The sequence below is a fragment of the Melozone crissalis genome, unplaced genomic scaffold (assembly GCF_028551555.1).
Source record: "Melozone crissalis strain CALT ecotype California unplaced genomic scaffold, PUWL_Pcris_2 ptg000063l_1, whole genome shotgun sequence".
Lineage (NCBI taxonomy): Eukaryota > Metazoa > Chordata > Aves > Passeriformes > Passerellidae > Melozone > Melozone crissalis.
This window is the reverse complement of record NW_026535841.1, coordinates 3,513,056-3,540,743: the sequence shown is the minus strand read 5'-3', so window position 1 is coordinate 3,540,743 and position 27,688 is coordinate 3,513,056. Positions and strand designations below refer to the sequence as shown.

The 27,688-nt window shown below is 48.7% G+C and overlaps 1 protein-coding gene across 1 annotated transcript; it reads left to right on the top strand.

Annotated features, from left to right (window-relative positions):
* Positions 1 to 413: 413 nt before the first annotated feature.
* On the top strand, positions 414 to 27,688 carry RNFT2 (ring finger protein, transmembrane 2). The gene is made up of 9 exons (XM_054289088.1): positions 414 to 709; positions 4,707 to 5,185; positions 6,084 to 6,160; positions 8,187 to 8,287; positions 10,303 to 10,456; positions 20,314 to 20,463; positions 24,626 to 24,691; positions 25,659 to 25,760; positions 27,505 to 27,688. Exons 1-9 carry the CDS (start codon positions 627 to 629, stop codon positions 27,637 to 27,639), a joined length of 1,347 nt encoding a protein of 448 aa, XP_054145063.1. The 5' UTR covers positions 414 to 626; the 3' UTR covers positions 27,640 to 27,688.

Genomic DNA, 27,688 nt, shown 5'->3' with positions numbered 1-27,688 from the left:
GCTGCACATCTATGTATATATTGACATGTGTTATGAATAATGTTATAACCTTTTATATTCAAGAGTATTTACATCTTAGTCTGTACATTTTATTAAGTAGCTATTGTACTCTGGGCCTATTGTCCAGACTTTGCAAATGCTATTTCTGTAGATTAAAATGAATGACTTGCTTTTTTAAAAGAATATTGTCATGAGCTAATAGTATTTTTTTTCATTAGAAGTGTTTACACATTTTCTTTTTCTTCTTCCCTCTCAGTTTTGCTTTGCAGAGCAAGTTCCTGCAGAGAAGGAAGACTGGATTTGGTTTCCCCAGAGGCTGTTGAGTCCCGTGTCACCTCGAGAGCCACTGTTAGGTGTCCCCATGTCCCTTGCCAGGACATGCCATCCCTCCTGGTGACTGCTACTTTCTGAGTGACTCCTGCCCAGCCTGGACACCTGTGTGCCCCCCTTTGCCATCCAAAGCTGTCCCTTCAAGCGTGCTGAGAAACAAATGGGAGCTGGAGGTGCTCTGTCACAGAAACCAATGCTTGCTGCCAGCCATGTCCCCAGCTGAGCGGGTCCCAGTGCCCTCTGCCCCCAGGGCCTGTGCCAGTAGCCACTCTGGGATTTGCTGAGCCACAGGGTTCATGTTGAGCGTGCTGTGTTTTAGGGTTTTGAGGAAAATGCAGAGGCGGCACAGCAGCAACACGGACAGCGTGCCTCCTGAAAGGTAAATGCTTCCCCTTCTTCTTCCCTCCAGGTTCCTCCCCAAGAGGAGGGTTCTGGTTTAACAGTAGGGCTGTCAGATTAAGCCTTTTTCTGACCCAGACACATTCTTCACATTTTTCCTCTGGCAAAAGCTGATAGGCCAAGAAACACAGTGTATTGTAATTAGGAAATAATTGGCTTCTGATTGTGATGGTGTGAATTATAACACCTGTATTGTCTCACCCTTCTCATGAGACTGAGAAAATGGAATAAAAGGTTTTAAAACTCCTCTCAGTTGCCCCATCTCTGGGTCAGGAAATGGCTTAATCCAACATAGGGGGTGTTTTAGAAGATGAAAGCTCAAAATTGAGGAAGTCAAATTCCTGTGTGTGTGGTGTGGCCAGGCTCTCTGCTCGAGTCTGGGGATTCTAGAGACAAGTTTACTTTTCTCCTTGCTGTCACTCACTGATTGCTGCCAGCCACAGTGTTTCAAGGTGACCCAGGATGGCACAATTGGCAGACATCTGGCTGAGCTGGGCAGGATTGTGGAGCTCTGGAGGAAGGGATGGATTTATGGCACCTGAGCACTGTCAGTGTGCAAGGATGGACCTGTGTGAACAGGAGCCATTCACACTTCTCTTACTGAGGTGTTTAAAGAGTCTGCTGGTCTGAAGCTCCCAACTACTCTGAGTTAGTGATTTTATTTATAAGGAGTTTACATCTTCCTTTACATTTTCCCAGAGTCTTTATCTATCTCCATGTATGTGGGTATTTAGAATACCTCTAATTTGTTTCTGTAATTACACCATCAGCAAGGGAGCCTTGCCACTGTTGTTCTGGTACTAAATATTCCCTGGTGCTTTCCCAGAGTTAGAGTATGACTTTTTTATTTTTATTCCTAAAGAAGAAACTAATCTAATTACTCCAAGACAAAGATGGAACTAATATATTTAATTGCTCTGTTTGAGCTGAGATTAAAAGTGAAAGATCATTAGTAAATATTTTCTATAGTGGTTTTGCAATTAGAGTTGAAGCTTTATGTCATGGCCATTGCTAGCATGGTACCATTTCTAATTTCAGGGGGAAAGAAAGCCATCTTCAGGTTTTTTCTGCATGATGCTTCCAATGGTAAATACATAATCAGGAACAGAGGCTGAAGTTTTTCTAACTGTAGAAGGAAATGCTGTTGCCACTGGTCTTCACTTCTGTTAACTTCAGCAGCCTCACAATTTCAACAAACAACCCTTGTTTGTTTTTAAATATGTCACAGATGAATTCCTTCCTGCTGAAAGCACACTCCAATATTATTCCAAAGGATAGTTCTGTATTTGTAGCCCTGGGTTCCTCCCAGACTGTTTGTTACATTCCCAGCCCTGAGCTGTGTGTACATCCCTGAGTTGCAATGTTAGGTGTGAATTTAAAGGCCTGGCTGATGAATATTTTGGACCAGAACAAGGTATGCAATGTCTTGTTGACTTGATTCCCTGCAGGAGCCTGTGGAGATGCAGTGGGAATGGGGTGCAGCTATAAAAAAACCCTTATTAGGAGTTTGCTTAGTGGGAAGGTTTGGCCAAAGAGGTTTGAGGGTGTCCCTAGAGGGAGGTGGAAGGCAGAGCTCTGTGCCCTGGGGAGGCTTTGGAACCATGGGGGAGAGAGGGCTGAGGGCCCTGGGTGTGCTGTCGCAACTTGTAACCACTGTTCCTAAAGTTAGAGATCTCCCAGGGTTCAAACCAGGAGGGAGCAAAGCTCTGCACCATGCCTTGCTTGTGGGTTTTGCCTCTTTCTGGGGTTTGTTTGTTGTTTACTCTGCTGTTGCAGGTTAGACAAGTGTTTGTTGTCTGTCAGGTATTTACTGACAGGGCCTGGTGATCATATTCTTGTTACCTGCTTTGTTCCCTCTCAACTAAGCTTTCTTTGTATTGATTTCTAGTGAAGAAAAAAAACCCTGTTGTCTTTTGATGTCAGGATAAAGGTATTTAGACTTTCTTTTTGGAATCTGGCTGTATTCCAACATGCTTAGGAAAGAATCAATACCAGAACTAGTTCTGCACAGTAATTTGGGCACATCCATGCCCAATTCACCAAAAATATAAAAATAAAGAATTTATCTGGACCCATGAGCACATCCTTCACTTTTGTGTCAGGTCAGGGACACACAAAGCAGCTCTCAACACTTCTCTTCCCCTGGTGATTGTGTCTCTTCTGGTGCTGTTAATCAGTGGGCAGGTAGTGATTGTCCCAAATTACAGAGGATTTTGGGGGTAGCTCATTGCTTTGAGTTAGCCTGGTTAGTTAGTTTGTTTATAGTATGACTGGACTTGGTGGTGCTGTGTCAGTTTCCATGAAGTTTTGTATGTTTTTCTTTAAGTACCCAAATCATTATGGAAGATACTGGATTTGGTTCTGGATGTATTATTTCTTTGTTTTTTCCAAAAGCAAGCAGGGTGTTTGGAGCTTCATTCCTTGGTGAGGGAGCTGATGTGTTCTGGTCAGGTTTGGAGAGGCTCTGATCTGGTTACCTGGTTACTGGTGACCTCCAGTTTTGCAGCTGTGACTTCTCTACAGAAAATACAGGGAAAAGCATCTGGATGCCTTGGTGTTCTGAGTGGGAATCCTTAAAATCAGAGAGTTTGGGGGAAGCTGCAAAAGGCAGGCCTCAGAGACAGCAGAACAGTGATTAGAGCTAAGCAGTAGCCATAAGGCTTGTCAGCAGAAAAGTTACATGAGATGAAGAAAGTAAGGACAAATAGAGCAATGATCTGTGTATTAATGCTTGGCTAGAATAACTCCCTAAGCTGCAGAAAAGTACATTCTAGCGAGATATTAGGGAGTTCTAAGCTTAAAAATGGATCTCTGTGCATTGCATTTTAATGTTTACAAGCAGGTATTGTATTTGAAATAAGCAAGTATTGTTTAACCAAAGGTACTTGTGCTTATAGTGGTTGGATAGAACTACTGTCAATGTGCTTTTGCTTTGTGTGATTGGTCAAAAAACTTTTAAAGTGAGTTGTAACATTGAGTTCTTTGGCTACTGCCAAGAAAATGAGCTGCTGGCATCCTCCCATTGCCATAACCATGTAATAATGAGAGTGATGCTGGAGAATAAACAGCTCGAGATGCAGCAGTCCCATCCCATTCAGGATTTTGTACATAAACCCCCAAGCAGAGAGAGTGAGGAATCATTGCACTGAGGGCTGGGCTAAACCAGCACCCAGTTCTGTGCCCCCATTTTGGCTGAATCCCTGGAGTCTGCACCCCATTTTGGGTGCATCCCTGGGGTCTATGCTCTTGTTTTGTCTGAATCCTGGGGTCTGTACCCCATTTGGCTGAATCCCCAGGGTCTGTGCCCCCTTTTTGGCTGAGTCCCTGGGGTCTGTGCCCTCGTTTTGGCTGAATCCTGGGGTCTGTTACCCCCATGTTGGCTGAATCTCTGGGGTCTATACACCCATTTTGACTGAATCCCTGGCTCTGTGCCCCTGTTCTGGCTGAATCCTGGGGTCTGTTCCCTCATGATGGCTGAATCCCAGGGTCTGTGCCCCCATTTTGTCTGTGCCCCTGTTTTGGGTGAATCCCTGGGGTCTTTAGCCCATGTAGTCTGAGTCCCTGGGTCTGTACCCCCTGTTTTGGCTAAATCGCTGGGGTTTATACACCCATTTTGGGTGAATCCCTGAGGTCTACGCCCCTGTTTTGGCTCAGTCCTTGGGGTCTGTTCCCCGGTTTTGGGAACTGAATCCCTGGGGTCTGCACCCCATTTTGGCTGAATCATGGGGTCTGTGCCCCCATTTTGGGTGAATCCCTCGGGACTGTACCCCGTTTTGGCTGTGCCCCCATTTTGGCTGAATCATGGGGTCTGTACCCCCATTTTGACTGCATCCCGTGTCTGTGCCCCTGTTTTGACCGAATCCCTGGGGTCCGTAGCCCATTTTGACTGCATCCCTGGGGTCTCTGCCCCTCTTTTGACTGAATCCCTGGGTCTATACTCTCATTTTGACTGCATGCCGCGTCTGTGCCCTTTGCAGGAGCCGGAGCCAGACGCTGAGCTCTGAGGCCAGCGTGGACGAGAGCGGAGTGTTCGAGAGCCTCAAGGCCGAGGCCGCGTCCCCTCAGCAGCTCTTCTCGGGGCTGGCCGGCCTGCCCGCCGCCTCCATCGCCGCCGCGCCCTTCCCGGCCGGGCTGGTGCTGGGCTCGGCGGCCGGAGGGGGAGAAGTCTTCATCCAGATGCCGGCCCCGAGGGATGAGGGTGCCGGCCGGGCTGAGGGGGCTCCGTTCCACCACCGGGCGCCGGCGCATCCCTTCCAGCACGGGCACCACCGCGGCTCCTCGCTGCTGCACATGGCGGGCGGCGAGCGGCACGGGCACGGCGAGGAGGGCGCCGAGGAACAGGCCGGGACGCCGGCCCCGGCTCTCTCCGAGCTCAAAGCTGTCGTTGGGTGGCTGCAGAAGGGGCTTCCCTTCATCTTGATCCTCCTGGCTAAAGTTTGTTTCCAGCACAAGCTTGGTGAGTATTCGTCAAAGCTTTTTGAGCTGTGGTTAGCGGGTGGTTGGGATTTTTCAGGCTGTGATATCTGATGCAAGTCACAGATATCTTTTATGAAAAATCCTTTTTTTTTTAGGATTTTTCCTCCTGAGAAGCTGGAGGCCTCAGGAACAAAATGTAAACAATGATTATCTGCTGCTGTGAAATGCAACAGGTGCATCTGTGATTGGTCTCATGTGGTTGTTTTTAATTAATGGCCAATCACAGTCAGCTGGCTTGGACTCTTTGTCCGAGCCCTAAGTTTTTGTTATCTTTTTTTAATTTATTTTGAGCTAGCCTTCTGATAAAATCTGTTTTTCTATTCTTTTAGTATAGTTTTAATATGATATATATCATAAAATAATAAATCAAGCCTTCTGAAACATGGAGTCAGATCCTCATCTCTTCCCTCATCCTCATACCCCTGTGAACAGTCACAGATGCATCCATCCTTTTTGAGCTGTGATTATAGAAAGGTTAGGAGATTTTATCAGGCTCTGATGTCTGATATATTTATCAACATTGCAGTGTCCAGATGGAGTTTAGCATGAAGGGAACATACTCAAATGCATGTGATAAATTTGTGATAAATCCCCCCTACTTTCAGTCCAAGCTATTTTCATCAGGGTCAGATCCATCTCTTTCCTGTCCTGACCAGGACTGCTCCTTTCCCTGATTTCTCCCTGACATTCCTCAGGATGTTACCAAGGCTTCTCTCTCTAGGAGAGATGGGCAGAGCTCACCCTGGGGACAGCAAAGCTTTCTGTGTGGCACAGAAGGGTTCAGACAGAAGGTTTCCTGTCTTGCAGGGAGGGTGCTGGGTGTGAAATCCAGTCCAACAGCATCAGCAGTTTGTGTCTGACAGAGCCTTTCCCTGCAGGAATTGCTGTGTGCATTGGCATGGCCAGCACCTTTGCCTACGCCAACTCCACGCTTCGAGAGCAGGTGGCTCTGAAGGTGAGTCTGGCATTTTACTTTTTTCTGTGTGGGGATTTTTGAAGGAGTTTTCAATGAGTTAGAGACAGGACCTCTGAGGTTTTTAGATGATGCCATTTATTTTCTTATTTTCTGCATAGATAGGAAGGCTGAGTTCAGCTCACATCTTTACAGGATGTGAGAAGGTCAGAAGGTGGTTCAGAGGGTCACAAGACCCCTGGTTACAGGACCTTTTAATGATTTATTGACTAATAAAACACTGCTAACAAGGATATTTATGTTTTTGACTCAGTCCTTATGGATTTTCATCTTACGGATCCATGCTACAGTGTAAGCTTTCTTAGCTGATCATGTTATGACACACAGACTACAATACTGCATTCTAAACTCCTTGTTTACCTTTGTAACTACTTTTATTTTTTCTATAATTTAAACTATAAAACTCCAAACTTTCCTCCACTTAATGTGTCTCTACTTCAAACTATAAATCCACATTCTCACTTCTAGCACCTAAGTTTGGAAGCTTTTTCCAAGGTCTCAAAACAAAACCCATTTTAATTCTAAACTTTGGCTTACAGGCCCAAAGTTCTGAGAATTCCCTGCAATTTGGATTCCAACACTCCTGTTCCCAGCAAGCATCATTTTCCATGCACAAAATAGCATCTGTGATGAACCTTTGATTGCAGTGTAGGGCTGAATGCATTTGTTTGTGCACAGATCTGTCTTCTCCTTCCTGCCTCTCCCAAAGTCTCTGCCCTGCTTTTTTGTGAAATGTGGTGTAATGAAACAAAAAGGACAGGTCAGGGATGTTGTAATCTTCATCTGCCTCTGCCTGGCTGTGCCTGTTCCAGCCCTTCTCTGCACCTTGGTTTTCCCATCATGTACAGCAGAGATGCTGAAGCCTATTTGACTTATTAATGATGAGATTTTGCCAATTAGCATTTAGCTAATGCTTTGAGATGTTCAGCTGAAAGATTTCATAGATGTGTTGCTTGCTAGTAGTTTTATAATGCTCTGGGCATTAATGTGCTTAGAATGTAAAGAAACCAGCAGATCTTTTCAAGGTTTTCTGATCTTCTGTGTCAGGAGAACAATTCAACAGCACCAAAAGCATAAAGCTAGAATTGCTTTTTTATCCACACAAGTGCATGCCTGTGTGTGCCAGGAGCAGTGGAATCAGTGAGATCCAGCCCTGAGTGAGCAGAGCAGTGGCACAGCCCAGTAACAGATTGCTGCTGCCTTGCACTCTGCACCTCTGCCCTTCCAGCACTGTGCCCCTTGATCTGCCTGCTTTAAATCTCAGCACAGCAGGCCTGGCTGCTGGACAGCTACAGAGACCTCCTTTCTTAATAAATCAGCTCACAAGACAAATGGTGGGTGTATTTCCTCTCAGGAATAAAATTTACTCCCCAAAGTTACCAAGGGCCAAGACCCAGGACAGTGTCTTCTGCCATCCAACTTGTCTGTAACATTCCATGTATGTTGAAATGCAAAATTTCCACTTCTTTTGACCTTTAATTATTTGTTCAGTCACAAATGAATGTTCCAGAAGCACCATGCTTTAGGATAGCACCCAGATGTGCTGCATGTGGTGGTGGAGTGTATTTGATTTAGCTGAGCCTTCCACTGAGTGGCTTTGGGTCTTTTTATAAAACACCCCTGTAAAACACCATGAATTGTCACTCCAGCCAGGTGACAGCTCAGAATTTAGGACAATACATGGAATGGACTTTTATTAATGTGCATTTTAAATCTCAGGAGATTTTAGGTGTCCCAAGAAAGATCCCATCTTTGAAGATGCATTCTGCAAGTAATTCTGTCATTTTCACCAGCTGATTTCAATTATTTTCCATTGAAAATGTTGCAGGAGTGAGAAGCATTTCTGCTTGTGTTTATAGATGTCTTTACCTTGCAGACTACTTCTTAGTCCTGTGTAAATAACTAATTACTGAGCACTTTGTTACATATTTGTTGGATTTTTCAGCAAGGCTCAGCTCAAGTCTTGAGATTTTGAGCTGCAATAACTCTGCTGTTTTTCCTTGCTCAGGAGAAGAGATCAGTGCTGGTTGTCTTCTGGATCCTGGCCTTCCTCACTGGAAACACCCTGTACTTGCTGTACACATTCAGCTCCCAGCAGCTGTACAACAGGTGAGCAAAACCTGCATTGTGCAGGGTGGGAGCAGGGGATCATTGCCAGGGGGGAAAAGAGGGAATCCCACTTCTCCCCCACACTGTGGAGGAGAAGATCCTGAAGGATCTGCTGTGTTTGTTACATCTTTGTAATACCCTCCAGTGCAGGAAAAGGATGTGTGTGTCACCCTACCATGCTCCTGTCAGTAAAGGACATAAGCAGTGTGTAACTTACACTGCTTACACTTGAGTTGGTGTATAACTGGGCCAGGGTGTGATGGTGTCAAAGCAGGGTGGATCCTTTCCAAAAATGCCCTCTGAATTCCCATTGTGACCACTGCAGCTGAACATCAAGGGCAGTTGATGAACTGACCCACTGATTTTCCTCTTCAGTCCATCCAGATTGGAGTGTAGGACAGGAGATGAAATAGTTTTACCCCAGTGTTCTCAGGACTCTTGGATCTGAGGTAATTAAGATTTCAAATCCTGACTGAGTTAGTTCTCAAATACAGAAAGGTTTCTGCTCATGGATTTGAATCACAACTTAATGTAAAGCAGAGAGGAATAATCACGGGTTTAAGCATACAATAAGCAGAGAAAGGGGGAGAGCTGAGGAGGTTTGAATGTGGGGCTGAAGGGGAGAGGCCAAGCCATGGGATTGTCTGGATGGAGCTTGTGGGAAGGAGTGGGAAAGGAGGGACAGGAGTGGCAGAAAGGTCTGGAAGTGAAATGTTTGCACACAGGGTGTCTCTGAGAAGGTGGCCAAGGTTAAAAGCATGAATGGGACTAGTTCAAAATAAAGGGTAGATTATCTAAAATAAAGGGATTTTAGCAATTTGGGGCCATCCTACAGACAGTTTAGAGTGTGGTTTATTACCAGTGGGCAGGCTGGGCCACAGCTCCAGGAAGAGCCCTGTTCCTGTGAGTGCTGCAGTGCTGTCATGCTCAGGCTGCTGCATCCCTTGCTTGCCAGACCTGGGACTATTCCCAGGCCAGGCTTGTCAAATTAGAAATGTCTGCTTCAGTTCTGTTTCTTTCTCTCATTTTTCATTTCCTGATTTTTTTTTCTTGTTTCTAGTGCATGAATAGTAGTAAAGTTTCTGATTCTGTTTCTGTTTTTAGGGTGTAATTTTACCTGTTGTGCTGTGCCAGTGTTGTGAGTATTTTAATTTCATGTTCAGGCTTTTCGTTTTGGGTTGGTTACTTTACTTTTTTTTTTTTAATTTTGTTTGAGGTTTTTTTCTGTTAAAACTTTCTACCATGAGGCTTTAGCAGGGAAAACCCTGAAGGTGAATCCTGTTTTTTCAACCTGACTAGAGTCTAGTTCTCATTATTGCTCAGGCCAGTAGCTCCTGCCCATTGCTGGGTGAAATTCTGCTGTCCCAGGCTCCACTTTTTCAAACAGCAAATGTTCAGCCCAGTAAATGACATTATGTAAGGGGCATTAATTTTTGGATCTTTGGTTCAGGTAAGAATATTAACAGAGCCCAGCTCTTGCAGTGCTTCAGGCAGTGGCACTGTCAGGGCAGGACACAAAGTGTGAAGTTCTCCCCTTTCTGCCGTGGCTGGTGCAGGGTGTCCTGTGTCACCCCTTTGCTAGATGTGCCCAGTGGGTTTGGGGACTGTGCCCCTGTGGCAGAGCAGCCTGAGGGGGTGTTCCCTTGCCCAGGGAATCAGGATTGTTCTGAGCAGGACTTGCCAGGATAAGCTGTGACACCCAGATCCCTCACTCTGCACTGAGGGCACTGTCAGCACCCCAGGTTATGGACACTGCTGGATTCCAAACAGACTTTTTGAGTGCCTGGGTCCTGTTTTATGACACTGGGCAAGCCTGCTGACCCGTGTAGGAGTGACCAAGAGCAAAGTCAGGAGGCCCAGAGGAAGCCCAGACCTGATTTGTGTTTTCCTCTCTTGCCCTTGAGAACTTCCCTGAAATTCAGGGCCCTTGCTGGGCTCTGTCCAGCCAGCAGTGCCTACAAGGAGCTTGAGCAAGCTTCTCCTCACTGGTGTTTGAGCTTTGGTGTCTCTTTCAGCCTGATATTCCTGAAACCCAACCTGGACAGGCTGGACTTCTTTGACCTGATGTGGATTGTGGGCATTGCAGACTTTGTGCTGAAGTACCTCACCATTGCCCTGAAATGCCTCGTGGTGGCCCTGCCCAAGATCATCCTCGCTGTCAAGTCCAAGGTAGGAGACTCTTCTTGAGGCACAAACTTTGGTTTTGATAATCTGCTACCTTCACCACATGTTTGCAGCATGGAATCAGAGAATCAGGGAATGGTTTGGGTGGGACGGGACCATAAATCCCACCCAGTTCCATGGCAGGGACACCTTCCACTGTCCCAGGTGGCTCCAAGCCCCATCCTTGGGCACTGCCAGGGATCCAGGGGCAGCCCCAGCTGCTCTGGGCACCCTGTGCCAGGGCCAGGTATGGATGGAAGAATAAAAACATTAAAATCTGTTGCTAAACCTTTGGGATTGAGGGGTGTTTTTCGAGCCATCACAGACCTGAGCAAGGGTTTGGTGCTACCAGCAGTGATTAAAGCCCAGGGAGGTGAGGTGAGCAGTGCTTGAGGAGGAATCAGTGCTAGCAGCCAGATAATTGCTTTTCTCATTGAGTTTCAGTCTTGTTTTCTGAGTAATCTCTGTAAATTCATATTTCTGAAGCAGGAATCTCTTCATTTCCTGAGTCAGAGAATCAGGGAATGGTTTGAGTGAGAAGGGACCTTAAATCCTTCCCTGCAGTGCCACCCCTGCCATGGCAGGGACACCTTCCACTGTCCCAGGGTGCTCTAAACCCCATCCAGCCTGGCCTTGGGCACTGCCAGGGATCCAGAGACAGCCACAGCTGCTCTGGGCACCCTGTGCCAGGGCCAGGTATGGATGGAAGAATAAAAACATTAAAATCTGTTGCTAAAACTTTGGGATTGAGGGGTGTTTTTCGAGCCATCACAGACCTGAGCACGGGTTTGGTGCTACCAGCAGTGATTAAAGCCCAGGGAGGTGAGGTGAGCAGTGCTTGAGGAGGAATCAGTGCTAGCAGCCAGATAATTGCTTTTCTCATTGAGTTTCAGTCTTGTTTTCTGAGTAATCTCTGTAAATTCATATTTCTGAAGTAGGAACCTCCTCATTTCCTGGGAAGAAATTGCAAATATTTGTCTCTTTGGCTTCCCACTTGGGTCAAAGAAATAACTGGGTTAAACTAAAGCCACAAAAGGCAGCACCAGTTCTTACCATGGGAGAAAAAAAAAATTAAATGCTTCACATATTTAAATGCTTATGAAACCACATGTAGACTAAGCCTAACTTGTAAAAGTTCCTCTCCCATTCCAAACACCTTTTGATATGTTTTTATTTTACATCTCTCTCATGCTGCCTCTCCCTGCACTCACTGGAGGGACGCAGTGTCCTGACACAGTGTCCCCATTCTCCTGACGCAGTGTCCCCGTTCTGGGAGCAGATGTGGCACTGTGTGTTATTTGCATTCAGTGAAGAAACCCCTGGCAGCTGTGGGGATGGAAGGCACCTGCAGGTGCCAGGTACCAGCAGGAATTGCTGGAACTCCCAGGCAGGGCACTTCAGGGGGTATCTAAACTGGGAATAGTTTTACTCAGAAATGACAGGGGTGGCAGGGGAGTTGAGCAGTTTGTTCCTGCACAGCAGGGCTATCTCAGATGGTTATTAATTTAATTCTGGCAATTGTCCAGCTTTTTTTTTTTTTTTTTTTTTTTTTTTTTTACCCTCCTTCTATTATTATTATTATATTTTGGGAGATTAATGTGCTGGGTCAGAGCATAATCCAGGCTGGGGAGGGAGGGAGAAGTGATGTGAATAGTCCTCCCAAGATAAATGGCAGTGCTGGAAAAGGTTCACAGCCTTTGCTTGCTTGTCTGAGAGCCATCCCAAGTACTCATTAATCCTTGTCTGGAGAGAAGAAAGAGAAGGGGTCCTTATTTGCAGCTCTAGTGAGAGGCTGGTAGGATCACATCTGTCAAGGGCCTGTAATGACTCAGAGCACAGATGCTTCATTTTTAATACCTTTTTTCTGGAGAGCAATGTGTCTCACTTTTTTTTTAAGCCCTTTTTTTTATCTGAGGATGTTGGGGATGGTCTCACTGTCCCCTGGCACTGCTGGCACCCAGCACCAGAGCTGGGTTTGGTTTGGGGGTTCTCTCCCCAACTCTGAAGCCTTAAATCCAGCCAAGGATGAGATGGAACAAATTTAAGATCAAACTGGGGTGGGAGGGCTCCAGGAGGACCACAGGACACCATGGAAGTGGTAATTGGTGATCACATAGCTGAGCTCCTGCCCTGAGCCTGCTGACCCCCCTCACAGGTGAGGATTTAAATGGAACCTTTTCCTCATTTTGAACACTTCTGGTGCAATTTATGCACATTGACTTTGACCAAAATTTTTATCAAGTTTTTTCTCTGAATACTTGCCAGAGACAAAGTTATTCTCTTCCTCCCAATGTCCTCCAAGCAGAATTTCTGCCTGAAGCCCAGCTTGGAGTTTATGAACTTCTGGGTAGCTGTCACTTAATGGTAACAGGCTGCTGGAGAAATATGAATTTAACTCAGCAGAGCTTCATTTTTTCAAGATGGGCTTTCTGTATAGTGAGAAGTTTTAGTGCCAATTTAACCACTGAGAACAGCAGCCTCTTGTTCCCCTGGTAGAGAGCCTGAGGTGGAGGTTGCTGCACTCTCAGGGAGTTCAGCACCCAGGGATTGAATCCTCAGCTGCTGGCAGTCAGCAGTGGATCCTAAAACTTGCCCTTGGATGGGATGTGGGGAACTTTAATCATCCTGCACTCAGCCTCTGAGCTGGCCCTTCAGATTTTCCTCATTTTGGAAGTTCAAAGGCACTTGCAAAGCTAGTCTGGCTTTTCCTGCTGCTCCTTGGGATCCTGGTTTTCTCTGAATACTGTGTGATTTTTGCTTTTATTTATCAGTCTCTGTATCTCCCCTCACTCTTGTCTGTAGACTGAACTCCAACAATTTTTTGAGTCTTTTCTCAGAGATTGTTCATTCCAGATCTCTTTATTCTCTTCTGGACTGTCTTCATTCCCTCCTTATTTTCCAGACCATTTCTACAGTCTGTCAAGACAAATTTGTAATACAATCCATCTTTCCAATTTGTGCTTACACTTTAGTGTCAGCTGTACATCACTTTGTTCCATCAGGATCATCAATGACAACAGTGAATAGCACCAAACTCTGCTTTCATCAGTTGGATGCATCTTTTCATTTTGAAAGAAAACACATAAAAAATCTGGATTAGAACACTCAGTTCCCCCATCCAAAGTACCTGGGTCATGTTTTCCTAGTCTGGCCCATCACAGGAAGGACAATTTTTGTTGGAAACTGCTGTGATTTGTAGCATCAGTTTGTGCTTTAACTGAGAGAAAGTGAACTCAAATTGAAGTTCAGAAAAAGTTTGTCTTTACACAAAATTGGTGCTGGAAGTGTGAAGTGTGAAGCATGAGAGCTGCTTTATTATGAGGGTACAACCAGCCAGAGTTCCCCAAGCCTGAGTAACTCAGAAATTCAGAGCAACTCCTCCAAAGAATGAGGGAAGATTGAAATTCTGACAAAATAACCCCAGACTTTCCCAGGTTCCAAACCAGTCTGGGAGACTGTGAGACTCCAGTCAGGCTGGAATGCAGGGAAAGAAGAGCTTGTGGGTTGGAGAGAAAAGCAGGAAAAGGAAGGTCACCCCAGCATCAGAGTGATCCCAGAGCTCTGGGGAGTTTCCAGAGGATCCCACCGTGCTGGAGGTGTCCCCTCCCTGCCCCCAGGCTGTGACAGGGACCCTGAGCTGGGTACAGGCTTCAGGAACAGCTGAGCTCATCATTCCTTTGGAAGGGAGGGCTTGGCTGAAGGCTCTCCATTAAAAAAGGCAAATAAGATCATTTGGTTCAATATAAAATGAATTAAAGTAAATTAAACTGCAGGAGCCATGTGGCCTGCAGAGGCTTGCATTGTTGTGCACACATCCAGGGCAGCTTTTCATTTGCACTGCTAAGGAATGACAGCTTGAGGGGGGTGGAATTCAAAATCAGGAAATAAATAATAAAAGGACACACTTGCCAAAGATTTCACTTAGGAAATCCCAGGTGCCTGCAAGCCTCCCATCCCCTCCTCATGTTGTTGTCAGCAATCTGAGCTGGAGAAGTGAGTGAAACATGGGGGGAGGGAGAAAGGAAATCAAACCTAATGGGACTGTAAGGAACTGTTAGCCCAAGTTCTTGCATCTGTGTGTCCCTACAAAGATACCATGGACATTTTATACATCAGAAAGGCCCTAAATAAGGATTTTCTTGGTATGCTCAGTGTGGAGCCAAGTTACAGGGGACTGCATTTCCAGTGAAAATGTAGAAGGAGAACACTGATATTGCCCCCTTACTGCAGCTTTGAAAATACTTGCTTGGTGGTTTGCTCCAGTTGATTGTTTTATTAGTGCTTTTTATATTTAAAGTACCATCTCATCAAGTCTGGTCAGAGAAAACTTGGCTTGGATTTGGCAGCAATTGCAAATTCTGCACTTGGACCAAAAACCTTTGTCAGGTGCACATCCTATTTCCTGCCATAGATGGGTACAGCTCTGCCAGGGAACCTGGCACATTAATTTCCATATTCCTTCTGAAACTGCACCTTTCTTTTGTCCTAAGGGGGAAAAAAGGCTCTTGGAGCATTTGAGTCCTCTAAAAATACAGAAGCAATAAAAAACTCAGTGGGAGCTGGCTCATAGATGATGTTGAATAAAAAATACCCAGGCAAAGATGTTCCTGGTCATTGTATGTGCAATTTATTGTGGGTAGGAGGTGTTCCCAGGCAGGTGACAGCCCAGCCTCTCATCCCTCCCCTCTCTGGCCTTGGTCCCCTTTGGGGGAGCTCACTCCCAACAGATTCACTGTTCATGGAGCAGCTGAGCTTGGCTCCTCTTGAGCCATCCAGGATGTTCTGCAGGGACTTTCCCTGCTGCAGCTGGGACTGATGTGCTGTCCCAGAGTCAGGAGTGTGGGGTTCATTGTTTACAAAATTACAAATTAACTGAAGCACAAGAGCAGGTACTGAGGAGTGTGGACTCCTCTGTCCCCCTCCCTAAGCTTGCTTTGCAAGTCACTGCTACTGAACTTTGTAAAAATCATTGCTCTTCAGTGCTTTCCCAGTTTAAGACACAAAAGATGTGATTTTCAGAGGCATTAAAATTCTCAATTTCCCCTCTAATCCCACCTTGACATTACTCCTCATTAGTCCTGCATGGATTTTCACCAGCATCCTCCATGCCACAGTGCTGTTTGCTGTGTAAATCTGGGAATTTTCTGTTTTACTGCTCCTACCCAGCACTTGATCTGTTGGCACCATGACCTGGAATCTCAGCAGAGCCTGCTCTCCTCTGATCCAAATTGCCAGCAGGACTCCAAAGCTTTTTCAAGCATGTTTCAGAATATGCCCTAATGCTGCTGCTGGCAGCAGAGCAAGTGAGACTTGGAGCTTTTCTCGAGTGCTAATCACACCTTGCAGTTGCCTCATTGCAACTTCTCTCACTCCTGCTGCCTGCCCCACTCTGATTGCACCGTGTCAGTCCTTGCTGTGCCTCTGTTCCTTGTGGCAGGCACAGCCTTATGGCCAAGGAGCTGCACACTGAGCCCTGGGGGAGTTTGCATTCCCTCTGCTGTGTCCAGCTTGGCATTCAGTTTTTAATTCCACTGTTCCATCTTATTTTTCTGTGAGACTTCTCCCCTCCATCACCACGCCCCAAGGATGAAGGTGAGGGATTGGAAGAAGCTGTTGCAGCAACTGGAAAGTTCACAGGAAACAAAGAGAACAATATTCTACAAGTTCAAGCTGAGTTGCTACACTGGAGAATTAAATCCTGTCCTTTACTTTGCCAAGTAATTCCTGTGTGAGTCTGGAGAAGTCAGGTAGAGCTGCAAACTGAAGTCAGGGGTTCAGCTTTTAATGGTAATGTGATCTAGAAAATGAAGTGCTTTATAAAAAATCTAATCCCAGCACCTCAGCTTGGACACCAAAACAACCTTGCCTTGACCTTTGTGTGTCTCAGGTTCTCATATAGAAAATGCAGAGAAAAGCTGTCCCTGAGGTCAGGCAGCAGCATGAAAATAAAGGGGTTTTAAAAGTGTTTTCTGTAGTGCTGATGTCGTAAAGGGGCTGAAGAAATTCCAGGAATGTGCTCCTCTGGGCAGAGCTCAAATGGCAGGAGGGGATCAGATGCAGATCTGCCATCAGGTAGTGAGGATGTAACAAAATACCCAGAAATTCCATGCAAAAACAGCCAGTGCTGAAACTCTGCATGTACAGGAGGGAAAATGCAGTTGTGTGAAAATGCTGAATTCCCCTCTTTCAAAAGAACTGCTTGGTTTAGAGTATAGAAATTGTATTTCTGTGTGGTGAGGGAGGTTCAGAAAAATGAGAGGATTATACCCCAGTAATTGACTTGTGTTTTTAACTGAACACTGAAAAAAAAAGGAATCAAAATTTCACCATGTGGTATCTGAGGCTCATCAGCAGAGCTGCTAAAATTAGATCCCAGCACAGCCCTGCCCCACGTGTGCTAATGAAGTGTTTGATAGCAGCAGCAGCAGCAGCTCCCTCAGAGGAAGCAGGGCCAGCACTGCCCTCCTCACTTCTTGGGCAGGCTGAATTAACCCTTGATGGGAGCATTCCTGCTTTTTCTACCCCTACCCTCTTCAGCATCCATAATTCCAGGTCATATCTTATTTAATCTCTGCAGTTCAGCTCCCACACTCCAGTCCTGCACAGGGCTGGCTTACAGGCCCACCAAAAAGATTCTGCTGATCTCAGAGAGCTCTTCAACCTCTCTACAGTGCATTCCAGAGAAAACTCCCATATTTACACAGGTTTTTCTGACATAGAAAGACTCACCTGACAGAAACAGACCTTGCCTTATTTCAAGCTGTAGTACCAAATCAGATGCACAGGAGAAATAATTTTGTTTGTGCTTCATATAACACACAGTTCTAATCTTGAAGGAAAAAAAAAAGCTAATGTATTTTAGCTGATTTTTTCAGACAAAATACAGCTGAGACAAAGATTTGACTTTGAAAAGTGTAACCTAGATAGCCAAGAGATAACAGAGCTGAGCAGTGGCAGACAGATGTGTTGAGTGTGCTCCCACTGATGGGTGCTGTCTGCAGTAAATTCCTGCTGTCAGAGATCTGAATTTCACTGCTGAAACTGTAGGGAACAATCCTCATTTTCCAAGCTTCTGGCTCAGAAGGAGGGCCTCACTTCTGCACCAGCCCTTTGTAGAATTATTTCTGATTTTCTGGCACTTTTCCTAGTTTAAAGAAGGGGCTGGTGTGGTGCACTGAGGTGCCTGAAGTTTCTAGTTCTCTTCAAGTGATGCTCAGCTGCCCTGCTGGAATCACTCTAAATTTGCCAACATTTATGGTCAGGTGGGTGCTGCTAAGGGGCTGCAGGGAGGGATGCATCCCTTAAAACATCACTCTTGGGAGGCTGTCACCAAGTTTCTAGCTGCTAAAAAATCCTGCTACCCTGCTGTTAGCACTGGAAACTGGAGATAAGGGAGTTCTGGCAGCCCTGGGGAGGGTGCAGGAGTTGTGGTTGGATGCTGAAGTTTGTCACTCGATGCCACTGCCACCTCCAGAGCCTGGCTGTGCCCGGGGCTGTGCCCAGCTGTGCTCACAGATGTGCACTCAGGGTTTTTGGTGCTCAGAGGTTGTGTTGGAGCAGAGTTCCAGCAGGATGAAGGATGCAGCAGGATGCAGGATGCAGCAGCTCTGGCTGATGCAATGGGACAGCAAGCAGTGACCTGTCCCAGCCAGCAGCAGGGATGGATGGAGGGTGGAAGGGATGAGAGCAGAAAGCAAAATTCGCTGCCTTTACCTTGCTGGGAGCTTTCATCAGAGCCCGTGGAGGGCCACGGTGACAGCGTTGTCATTTCTGCCCCAGCAACGCCCAAAATAAACCGTGATGGCATCGCGGCGGGGCTGGGAGAGGCCGCAGTGCTGATTGCATAAACCGGGGCGGTGCCGAGCCCGGAGTGCTGCGGGGGCTGGGCCGGGAGCGGAGGGGGGAGAGGGGATGGGGATGGAGGGGGGTGGGAATGGGGTTGGAGAGGGGATGGAAGAGGATGGGGATAGGGATGGGATGGGATGGGATAGGATGGGATGGGATGGAGGGGGGATAGGGATGGTGCAGGGTTGAGTGGGGATAATGGGAATGGGGATGGGGATGGGGATGAGGATGAGATAGAGAGGGGAGAGGGGATGGGGAGGGGGTGGAGGGGGGATGGGGTGGGGATGGTGATGGGATGGGGATGGAAGGGGAATAGGGATGGGATGGGGATCGGGATGGGGATGAGGATAGAGATAGAACAGAGATGGAGGGGGATGGGGATGGGATAGGGCTGGAGGGGGGATGGGGATGGAAGGGGGATGGGGTGGGGATTGGGATGGGAATGGGGATGGGGCTGGAGGAGGGATGGTGATGGGATGGGGTGGGGATTGGGATTAGGATGGGGATGGAGGGAGGATGAGGATGGGATGGAGGGGGGATGAGGAGGGGAGAGGGGATGGGGTGGGGATGGTGATAGGGATGGGGATAGAGATAGAATGGGGATGGGGATGGGATAGGATGGGGTTGGGGCTGGAGGGGGGATGGATGCGGAGGGGATGGAAGGGGAATGGAGATGGAGAGGGTATGGGGATAGGATTCGGATGGGGATGGGATGGGGAGGGCAGGGAAGAGGAGTGGGGATGGGAATGGGAATGGGGAGGGGATGGGGAGGGCAGGGAAATGGGGATGGGGATGTGATGGGGATGGGATGGGGAGGGCAGGGAAGCAGCCGGGCCCGACAGCAGCCAGCAGCCGCTGGTGTGACCTCAGTGGCGTCCCGGGGGACATGAGCTCATGAGCAGAGCTGTGGGGAGGGTTGGATTGCCGAGCAGCAGGATGGCCTGCGAGTGATCTCATCCAGCCCCCGGGGAAGGGCGCTGGCTGCTGCCAGCCCGGCTGCAGGGCTCCATCCCCACCTCAGCAATTAGTGATTGGCCTGCGATGACATCACTGATGACAGAGCTAACTGGGACAGCACAGCAACATTCCAGGGGAATTTCCCCTTCTCCAGGAGCTTAGCAGATAAAAGGATTTTGCCGGGACAAACCCACATCGTTCAGCCCAGATAATGTCTGCATTAAGCATCCTTCTGGGCTCGTTTGCCACCAGCTGTCCCTGCAAACAGAATGGGACAAAACAAACTGGGGGTGGCCCTAAATTAGACAATTATTCAGGCTTTGGTGAAGGTTGACAAAGGATGCTGCCCATTCTTTGAGTCTCTTTTGAGACAGAAGCATTTCAAGCAGCACATTGCCCCTCCCCACCTTTCCTTCCTTGAGCTCTTCAGGAAGGTTTGGTCTCTTTGAGTTTTCAATGCCCTGAGGGTTTAATTTCCAGGTTTTTTTATCTGTGCACTGCCCAAGAGCCAACACCCACCTGAGGGGAGGGGAAGGATGCTGGCAAACATAATTCATTTATTTGAGATTACCTAAAAAGATGTCAGGAAGTCTGGGGTCACTTTACATTTAATCCCTGTACCTTCAGAAGGGTGTAAGGTCAGAGATAAACTTGCTTTCCTTTTCTCACTAATAATAATATCTACAGTTTACATCATATTAATCCCATATTAACCTTTGTTTTTCTGCAGCATTGTCCAGACACACAATTTATTGCCTGCTCTAAAGTTTATAACTCGAAAATGCTGCATAGCAGATTTCATTGATTTCAAATTTCAGTAAAAAAATAAGTGAATATTTTAGTGATTTGTTTTGCTGGTGTTCAGCTGAGCCCTGTGGAGGAATGAAGGGATGTTTTTCCTGTCTGGGCACAGAGCTGAGGGAAAGCTGCATCTCATGAGCGTGGTCTCTGCACCATTTAACAGTGCAGTGATCACTGAACACCAGCCCTGCACAAATGAAATGTTCTTCTTTTGACTTCCTGATAATGATCCTGGTCTCACTTGCCTGGTTGTCTTGCAGGGAAAGTTTTATCTGATCATTGAGGAGCTGAGCCAGCTGTTCCGCTCGCTGGTGCCCATCCAGCTGTGGTACAAATACATCATGGGGGATGATCCCTCCAGCAGCTACTTCCTGGGTGGCATCCTCATCATCATGTACAGCCTCTGCAAGGTGAGCAGCACCTCCTGCACCTTCCCTGGCAGCAGGGCCAGGGGAGCAGCACAGCTGAAGGGACAAATGCTGCTTTTGCTTGTGGCTGTCCCTGCTTCAGCTGCCCGGCATGTGGGCACTGCTGGGCTGGGGGAGGATCTGAGCCTGCTCCCAGGGTTGCATCAGACTCATGAAGTCATTGCTGCTCTGCTCAGAGGCTGCAGGAGGAGGGGAGCTGGTCCTGGGGGAGCTGCACGCCTCCAGGTGTCACACAAACCAGGCTGCACACACTCCTGGCTGTCTCTGAGCTTTCCTCTGCCACTCACAGCTCTGAGAGCAGCAGGGAGGGAAAGCAGCAGCCAAGTCCTGCCTGGATAAACAGCTCACATTCCAGGTCCTGCTCTGGCTGACACAAGTGATGGACAGAGGTAATTCAGGTTTCCTCTAAAATAAGAGTACAAAGTTGGTACAAATGTTAATGAGTAGGTGTGATTTAGTCAGAGGAGTCCCAGGTGGAGAAATAATTGTATTTCTAGTGGTGTGTGTTGAACCCTGCCCAGGGCCAGGGCAGTGGCTGAAGCAAACTCTGATAAAGCAGAGGTTCACCCCTCTGGGAAGGGCCAGGCCTGCTCCATCCCACAGCCCTGGCTGTGCCTGTGGCTCTGCAGGAGCAGCCTGAAAATGAAGAACAGAGAATATATCCAAGCTGGAAACAGCTGAGAGGAGCAGAGCAATGCTGAATTACAGAGTGTGGTGCAGGAATGGGGTCCTGCAACCCCTCCTGTGCTGGGCTTTGCAGTTGTTGTGAGCAGATCAGGCAGAGGAGGCCATGGCAGTGAGGTGATGTGGTCACAGCAGGCCTGAGCAGGACAAGCAGTGCCAGGACAGGAGCAGCTCCTGCACACCCCTCCAGCTCCTCTCCCTGTGCTGGGGGAGAGGATTGGGGGCCCTTTCAGAGGTGTCATTGCCAGGACCCACTGCAGCATCCACCCCTCCCTGCAGACACAGGTGGACAAGAACAGGGTTCAAGTGATCTTTGCTGTCCCCTGCTTGCAAAAATAACTCAACCCCTGGAAAAGGGCTGCAGTTCCAGTGCCATTTCTTGCTCCTGAGAAGCTCTCAGAGGGGGAAGGTGCTGGTGGGGAATTCTGCCCCATGGAGCAAGGGGTGCCAAGCTCAACAGCACAGCTGGCAGGAAAGGGCATCAGCTGTTTCCAATTTGGATATATTCTCTGTTCTTCATTTTCAGGCTGCTCCTGCAGAGCCACAGGCACAGCCAGGGCTGTGGGATGGAGCAGGCCTGGCCCTTCCCAGAGGGGTGAACCTCTGCTTTATCAGAGTTTGATTCAGCCACTGCCCTGGCCCTGGGCAGGGTTCAACACACAGCACTAGAAATACAATTATTTCTCCACCTGGGACTCCTCTGACTAAATCACACCTACTCATTTACATTCCCTGAGCCCAGCAGTGAGGGAGGCTCAGGGGAGGATGAGGAGGGTGCAGGGCAGGGGGACCTGGAGCAAGGCACAGCTCACCTGGACACCTCAGAGCACAGCTCAGTGTGTGGTTTGAACAGACAGATGTTTGCTAAGGAAGGCAGGAGAATGTAACCCCCCCTCTGAATTATTATAAATTCGAAATTAAGGGGCTCTCAGGCAAAGATGTGGGAGTAGGAATTACAGTTCTTTAGTAGGGAAAAATAAAAATAAAATAAAAATGCAGTAATACAAAACAACAGTGACAGAGTCAGAATAGGAGCTTTCCCCCTCTCTGTCAGGGTGGTGTCCCAGCCCCATCCCATGGGGGCTCAGCCCTCCTGCAGTGCCAGCTGTGGCTCTGCTGCAGCAGGGATCCTGCACAAGGGGGGAGTTTTCCTCTGCAGCTCCAGGGCTGCTGCAGATGGGCCTGGGCTCCCTCTGGCAGTGCAGGGCAGCAGAAAGCTGCTCCTCTGGCAATGCAGGGGGCAAAGGCTGCTGTGCTGTGCCAGGCTCAGATTGGATCCAGGGAGGAATGCTTGGCTCCTCCCCTGGGCGGAGCATCTCCCCATGGGATGCTGGGATGGGATCAGCCCTGCAGGGACACTCAGTGGCCATGGACAGCAGAGATCTCCTGGAGGGAGGATTGGCTGTGGGAGGGATAAATCAAAAACTGCCCCATGAACAGCAGAGAACTGCCCCAGCTCTGACAGATGGGGATAGAACACACACCCGCAGCTAAATCTTACATTTCCAGCCTAAAACACCCAGCCATGAGCTGAGACCTCCAGGGCTGAGCTGTGCTGGAGCTGCTGGGCCCAGGGGCTGTGGGAGGAGAGCCCAGGTGAGGCTGCTCAGGCCTGGCACAGGTGGGAGCAGCTCCTTAGGGGTTAACTTGATGTTGCTGTCCTGTGAAGCCTTTACAGGGAGTGTTGGGGTCATCTGGGTTGGAAAAGCAGCTTCAGGTCAGGGTCAGCCCTGTGCACACCAAGCCTTTGCCTGGCAGGGGAGGGGAAGGGAGGGAAGGGAAGATGAAGGGAAGGGAAGGGAAGGGAAGGGAAGGGAAGGGAAGGGAAGGGAAGGGAAGGGAAGGGAGAGCTCCTCTGGCAGTGCAGGGCACAGAGCCCTGGCTGTGCCCATCCCATTTCCAGTCCCCAGAGCTGCAGGTCCAGCCTGAGACACTGAGAGTATCCCCAGAGGAGTCCACATTAGCAAAGCCACAAACCACATTAGAAAAACCACAGAAGCCAACTTGGCACTGAGAGCTCCTGTGCTCCTGGCAGAATCCCAGGATGGGCTGGGGTTGTGTCCCCTTCCCTGCACAAAGGGCAGGAGCATTTCCAGAGGCTGCTTGGAGCTGCTGGGAGCTGGGCTGGTGCCTCTGTCTGCTTTTGGTGCAGAAATCCCAGGTGTTCACACAGAGAGCACCCAGGTTGGATCTTTTGCCTGTCCTGAGCAGCAGCACTCCCTGTGTGTGACCCAGCTGTGAAGTGATGGCTGGTACAACAAAAAATGGGTGAGAAATGGGTGTGGGCACTCTGAAACAGGCAGCTTTTGGGTGTGCAGGGAGCTCCAGAGGGAGAGAAATGAGGGGGAATATGGGCTGGGAGAGGGGAGACATCAGAGCAAAGGCACTGGAGTAGTGCTGTCAGCAAAGCAGGCAGGAAAAGCTGGGAATTGCACTGGGGAGAAAGGGCTGAGCCCATCCTCAGCAGGACAGGGGATGTTGAGGCAGGGGCAGCCCCAGTGGAAGCATTACTGGAAGGAGCCCTGAGCCCTGTGGGTGCTGCCTGGAATCGCTCTTGGTGCTGCTTTGCTTCCCCTCGCATTGCAGGATGAGCTCATTGGCATTCCCTGCAGTGAGCCCACTGCATCAGCTCCTGGCTGTGCCTGTGCCCTGCTGCTCCAGCCCTGTGCCCCACAGCTGCAGGTGACCCAGGTGACAGCTCCTGCTGGGCCACCAGCCCCAGCTGCTCCTTGCACTGCCACCTGCTCACATCTGCTTTAGCTCAGAGAGCTTTCCCTGTGCTCTGCCTGCAGGCAGGGAGGAGAAACATGGGCTGGGTTAGGTTTTCAGGCTTTTTCCTCTTTCCTCCTTTTTCCTTTTCCCCCTTTTCCTTTTCCCCCTTTTCCTTTTTCCCCTTTTCCTTTTTCCCCTTTTCCTTTTCCCCCTTTTCCTTTTCCCCCTTTCCTTTTCCCCCTTTCCTTTTTCCCCTTTCCTTTTTCCCCTTTCCTTTTTCTCCTTCCCTTCCCTTCCCTTCCCTTCCCTTCCCTTCCCTTCCCTTCCCTTCCCTTCCCTTCCCTTCCCTTCCCTTCCCTTCCCTTCCCCCTTTTTCCTTTCCTTTCCCCTTTTTCCTTTCCTTACCTTTCCCTTATTCCCTTCCCTATGGGAACAGCTCCATTTTAGCCCTTTCCTGCTTATTGGGATGGACAATTGTCCCCAGCCCAGCCTGTTGCCACCCCCTCTGTGTCCTTTAAAGTCCCCACTTTGCACTCAGCTGCTCCCAGAGCTTTTCTGGCCACCCTTCCCCACTGTCAATTCCCATTTATTACATATTTCATGATCACCATGAAATCTTTTGTGGCACCATTGTTACTTTTTCCCCTCTTGAGTATCCATTTGGAGAATGTTTGTTGAGTTTCTGGACTCACACACACACACAGAGGTTCTGTGAAAATTATCTAAAATGAGATGTCTTTTTTTGCAGTCTTTTGACATCTGTGGCCGTGTGGGAAGTGTCAGGAAGGCACTGAAGGTCCTTTGCACCCCCCAGGTAAGGATTCAATGTGGAGGAGCAGTCCCAGAGGTGGAACCTTGTTCCTGCTGAATGATAAAACTGAAAATTGCTCAGGACCACAGAATAAAACAATGTTAGCCCATGGCTGGGCAAGCTGGGGGCTCCTGTCAGGGATGTCAGGGACCTTTTCTGACATCTATGTGGATTAATCCAACTGCAAGGAGCTGCAAAACTTTGTAGTGCAGAGTGTGGGAAGGACTTTGAGGATTTTGTGGTGCCTGAAGTGCAGTGGCACTGAAAGAGACCCAGGAATTACCCCAGGCACTGCATTCCACAGGGCTGATATTTAGATCTGCTGCAGTCACTTCCATTTTAAAAGGGTAAAGTCAAAGGCTGTAGAGGAAAAGAACCTCATCAAAGTTTGTTAGAGCTTATCTTGCTTATTCCCTGGGCTTGGGCTGGTCATTTTCCCTCAGCAGGTTTCTGTTTGCCCTAAATCTCTTACAGTGGGACAGCAACATTTCCCTTCCCTGTCTCTGAAGGGGAAGTGGGCAGCCTGTGGGTGCTGCTGCTGTTTCTCTTTCTTCCATTGTCTCCTGCTTGCTAATAATAATAGTAATAATAATCCCTCCCTCTATCTAAACACCCCTGCAAATGATGCTGAATTAATCCTCTCAGCTCCCTGTTGAGCTCATTAAATTCCATTATCCTTGCTGCACAAGTGGAGGCCCTAAAAGATGGAGTCAGCTGCAGGGAAAAGGCAGACAGGGAGCAGAGATCCCCCTTCCCCACCCTGCTGTCCCTGTGGGGAATCTGGGGGTGAAAAGCAGCTTTTGTGCACATTTACCCTCCCAATCCTTTGACTTGGGGTTTGTTTTCCCCATTTTGTGCACATTTACCCCTCCAATCCTTTGAGACCTGGGGTTTGTTTTCCCCCCTTTGTGCACATTTACCCTTGCAATCCTTTGACCTGGGGTTTGTTTTCCCCCCCTGTCCCTGGCAGACCTATGGGGTCCGTGCCACGAGCCAGCAGTGCAGTGAGGCAGGAGACATCTGTGCCATCTGCCAGGCAGAGTTCAGGGAACCTCTGATCCTTCTGTGCCAGGTAAGACCCCAAACTCCCCTTCTGTGCCAGGTAAGGCCCCCAAACTCCCCTGCTGCCACCCCCTCAGTGAGCTCCTGCAGAGAGGAGAGGCACAGCCAGCCTGGGAACTCCTGCAGGCTCCTGATCCAGCTCCTGGTGGGTGTTGTATTGCTGCATTTTTATTTTACTTTTATTTTTTCCCTAATAAAGAACTGTTATTCCTACTCCCATATCTTTGCCCTAGAGCACCTTAATTTCAAAGATTATAACAATTCAGAAGGAGAGGGTTTCCATTTTCCATTCCAGGGGAGGAAATAGCCCTGGGTGACCACTGGTGGGGTGGGCACAGCCTTGTGGGGCAGTGCAGACCCTGGGGCTGCAGTGAGCAGAGCTTTACCTGCCCCTTGTGAGGGCTGGGTAGATTAAAACTCCCTTTTGATAACAGGGTTATCAAATTAAAGCCATCCTGTGCACCAAAGGTGCCTCTCAGCCTTGCTGTGAACATCTGGGCAGATGTTTCCAAGCTGGGAGCCCCTGAGGAGCTGCCTTTGGGTCTGCTTGGCAGGGCTGGGATTTGAGGAGTGGCATTTCTGCTGAGTCCTTGTGTGTGGGGGAGTTCCCAGCTCCTCACAGCTCCTCGTGCTCCCTCCTTGCCCTTTTCCTGCTCTCCCAGTCTGGGGCTGGATGGGGAGAACTCAGGGAGGGTCAGTGCAGAAATCAGAGATGGAGATAAGGGGTGAAAACTGAAAAGGGGAAACTAGGACTGCAGAATAAAGCAAATGTAAGGAGCAAGGGAAAGAAAGAGGTTATGGGAGCTCAGTAAGGACTTAGGGAGCTGAGGAGGGGAATATGGTAGAGGAAAACCCTCCCAGCCCAGGTGCTGTAGGCCTTTGGAATGTTTATTTCTTGTGCTGTTGTTAGAAACCAGAGCTTTGGCAAACTGGGGTTTATTTCCCACACCCTGTGAGTGCCAGCTGCACCTGCTGGTGGTGTGCCTTGGTTTGAACAGCCAGGTGTCTGCTGAGGAAGGCAGGAGCCTCCCCTGAAATGGAAAATGGAAACCCCTCCCTCTGAATTGTTATAATCTTTGAAATTAAGGGGCTCTCAGGCAAAGATATGGGAATAGGAAAAACAGTTCTATATTAGGGAAGAAAATAAAAATGAAATAAAAATGCAGTAATACAAAACAACAGTGACAGAGTCAGAATAGGGGCTGACCCCCTGTGTGCCAGGGTGGTGTGCCAGCCCCATCCCATGGGGGCTCAGCCCTCCTGCAGTGCCAGCTGTGGCTCTGCTGCAGCAGGGATCCTGCACAAGGGGGGAGTTTTCCTCTGCCGCTCCAGAGCTGCTGCAGATGGGCCTGGGCTCCCTCTGGCAATGCAGGGCAGCAGAAAGCTGCTCCTCTGGCAATGCAGGGGGCAAAGGCTGCTGTGCTGTGCCAGGCTCAGATTGGATCCAGGGAGGAATGCTTGGCTCCTCCCCTGGGCGGAGCATCTCCCCATGGGATGCTGGGATTGGATCAGCCCTGCAGGGACACTCAGTGGCCATGGACAGAAGATAATTAATAATTAATGACCCATGGACAGCAGAGATCTCCTGGAGGGAGGATTGGCTGTGGGAGAGATAAAGAAAAAACTGCCCCATGGACAGGAGGGGCCCAATGGCCCCACCATAACAGATGGGAAATGGAACACACGCCCCGTTTCCAATGTGAGGCCTGGTGACAGCCCCTGTGGCAGTGCTGTGACAGCCCCTGTGTCCCCAGCACGTGTTCTGTGAGGAGTGCCTGTGCCTGTGGTTCGACCGGGAGAAGACGTGTCCCCTGTGCCGCTCGGTGACCGTGGAGACGCTGCGCTGCTGGAAGGATGGCACCACCTCTGCCCACCTGCAGGTGTACTGACAGACAGACAGACAGCAGGGCAGCCCTGCCCTCCTGCAGGTGTACTGAC

Bases quoted from the DNA above. Each gene is read 5' to 3' on its own strand.
- RNFT2 (XM_054289088.1), top strand. From the start codon at position 627: ATGTTGAGCGTGCTGTGTTTTAGGGTTTTGAGGAAAATGCAGAGGCGG. The intron at 710-4,706 runs GTAAATGCTTCC...TGCCCTTTGCAG, and splicing joins GACAGCGTGCCTCCTGAAAG to GAGCCGGAGCCAGACGCTGA. The intron at 20,464-24,625 runs GTGAGCAGCACC...CTTTTTTTGCAG, and splicing joins TCATGTACAGCCTCTGCAAG to TCTTTTGACATCTGTGGCCG.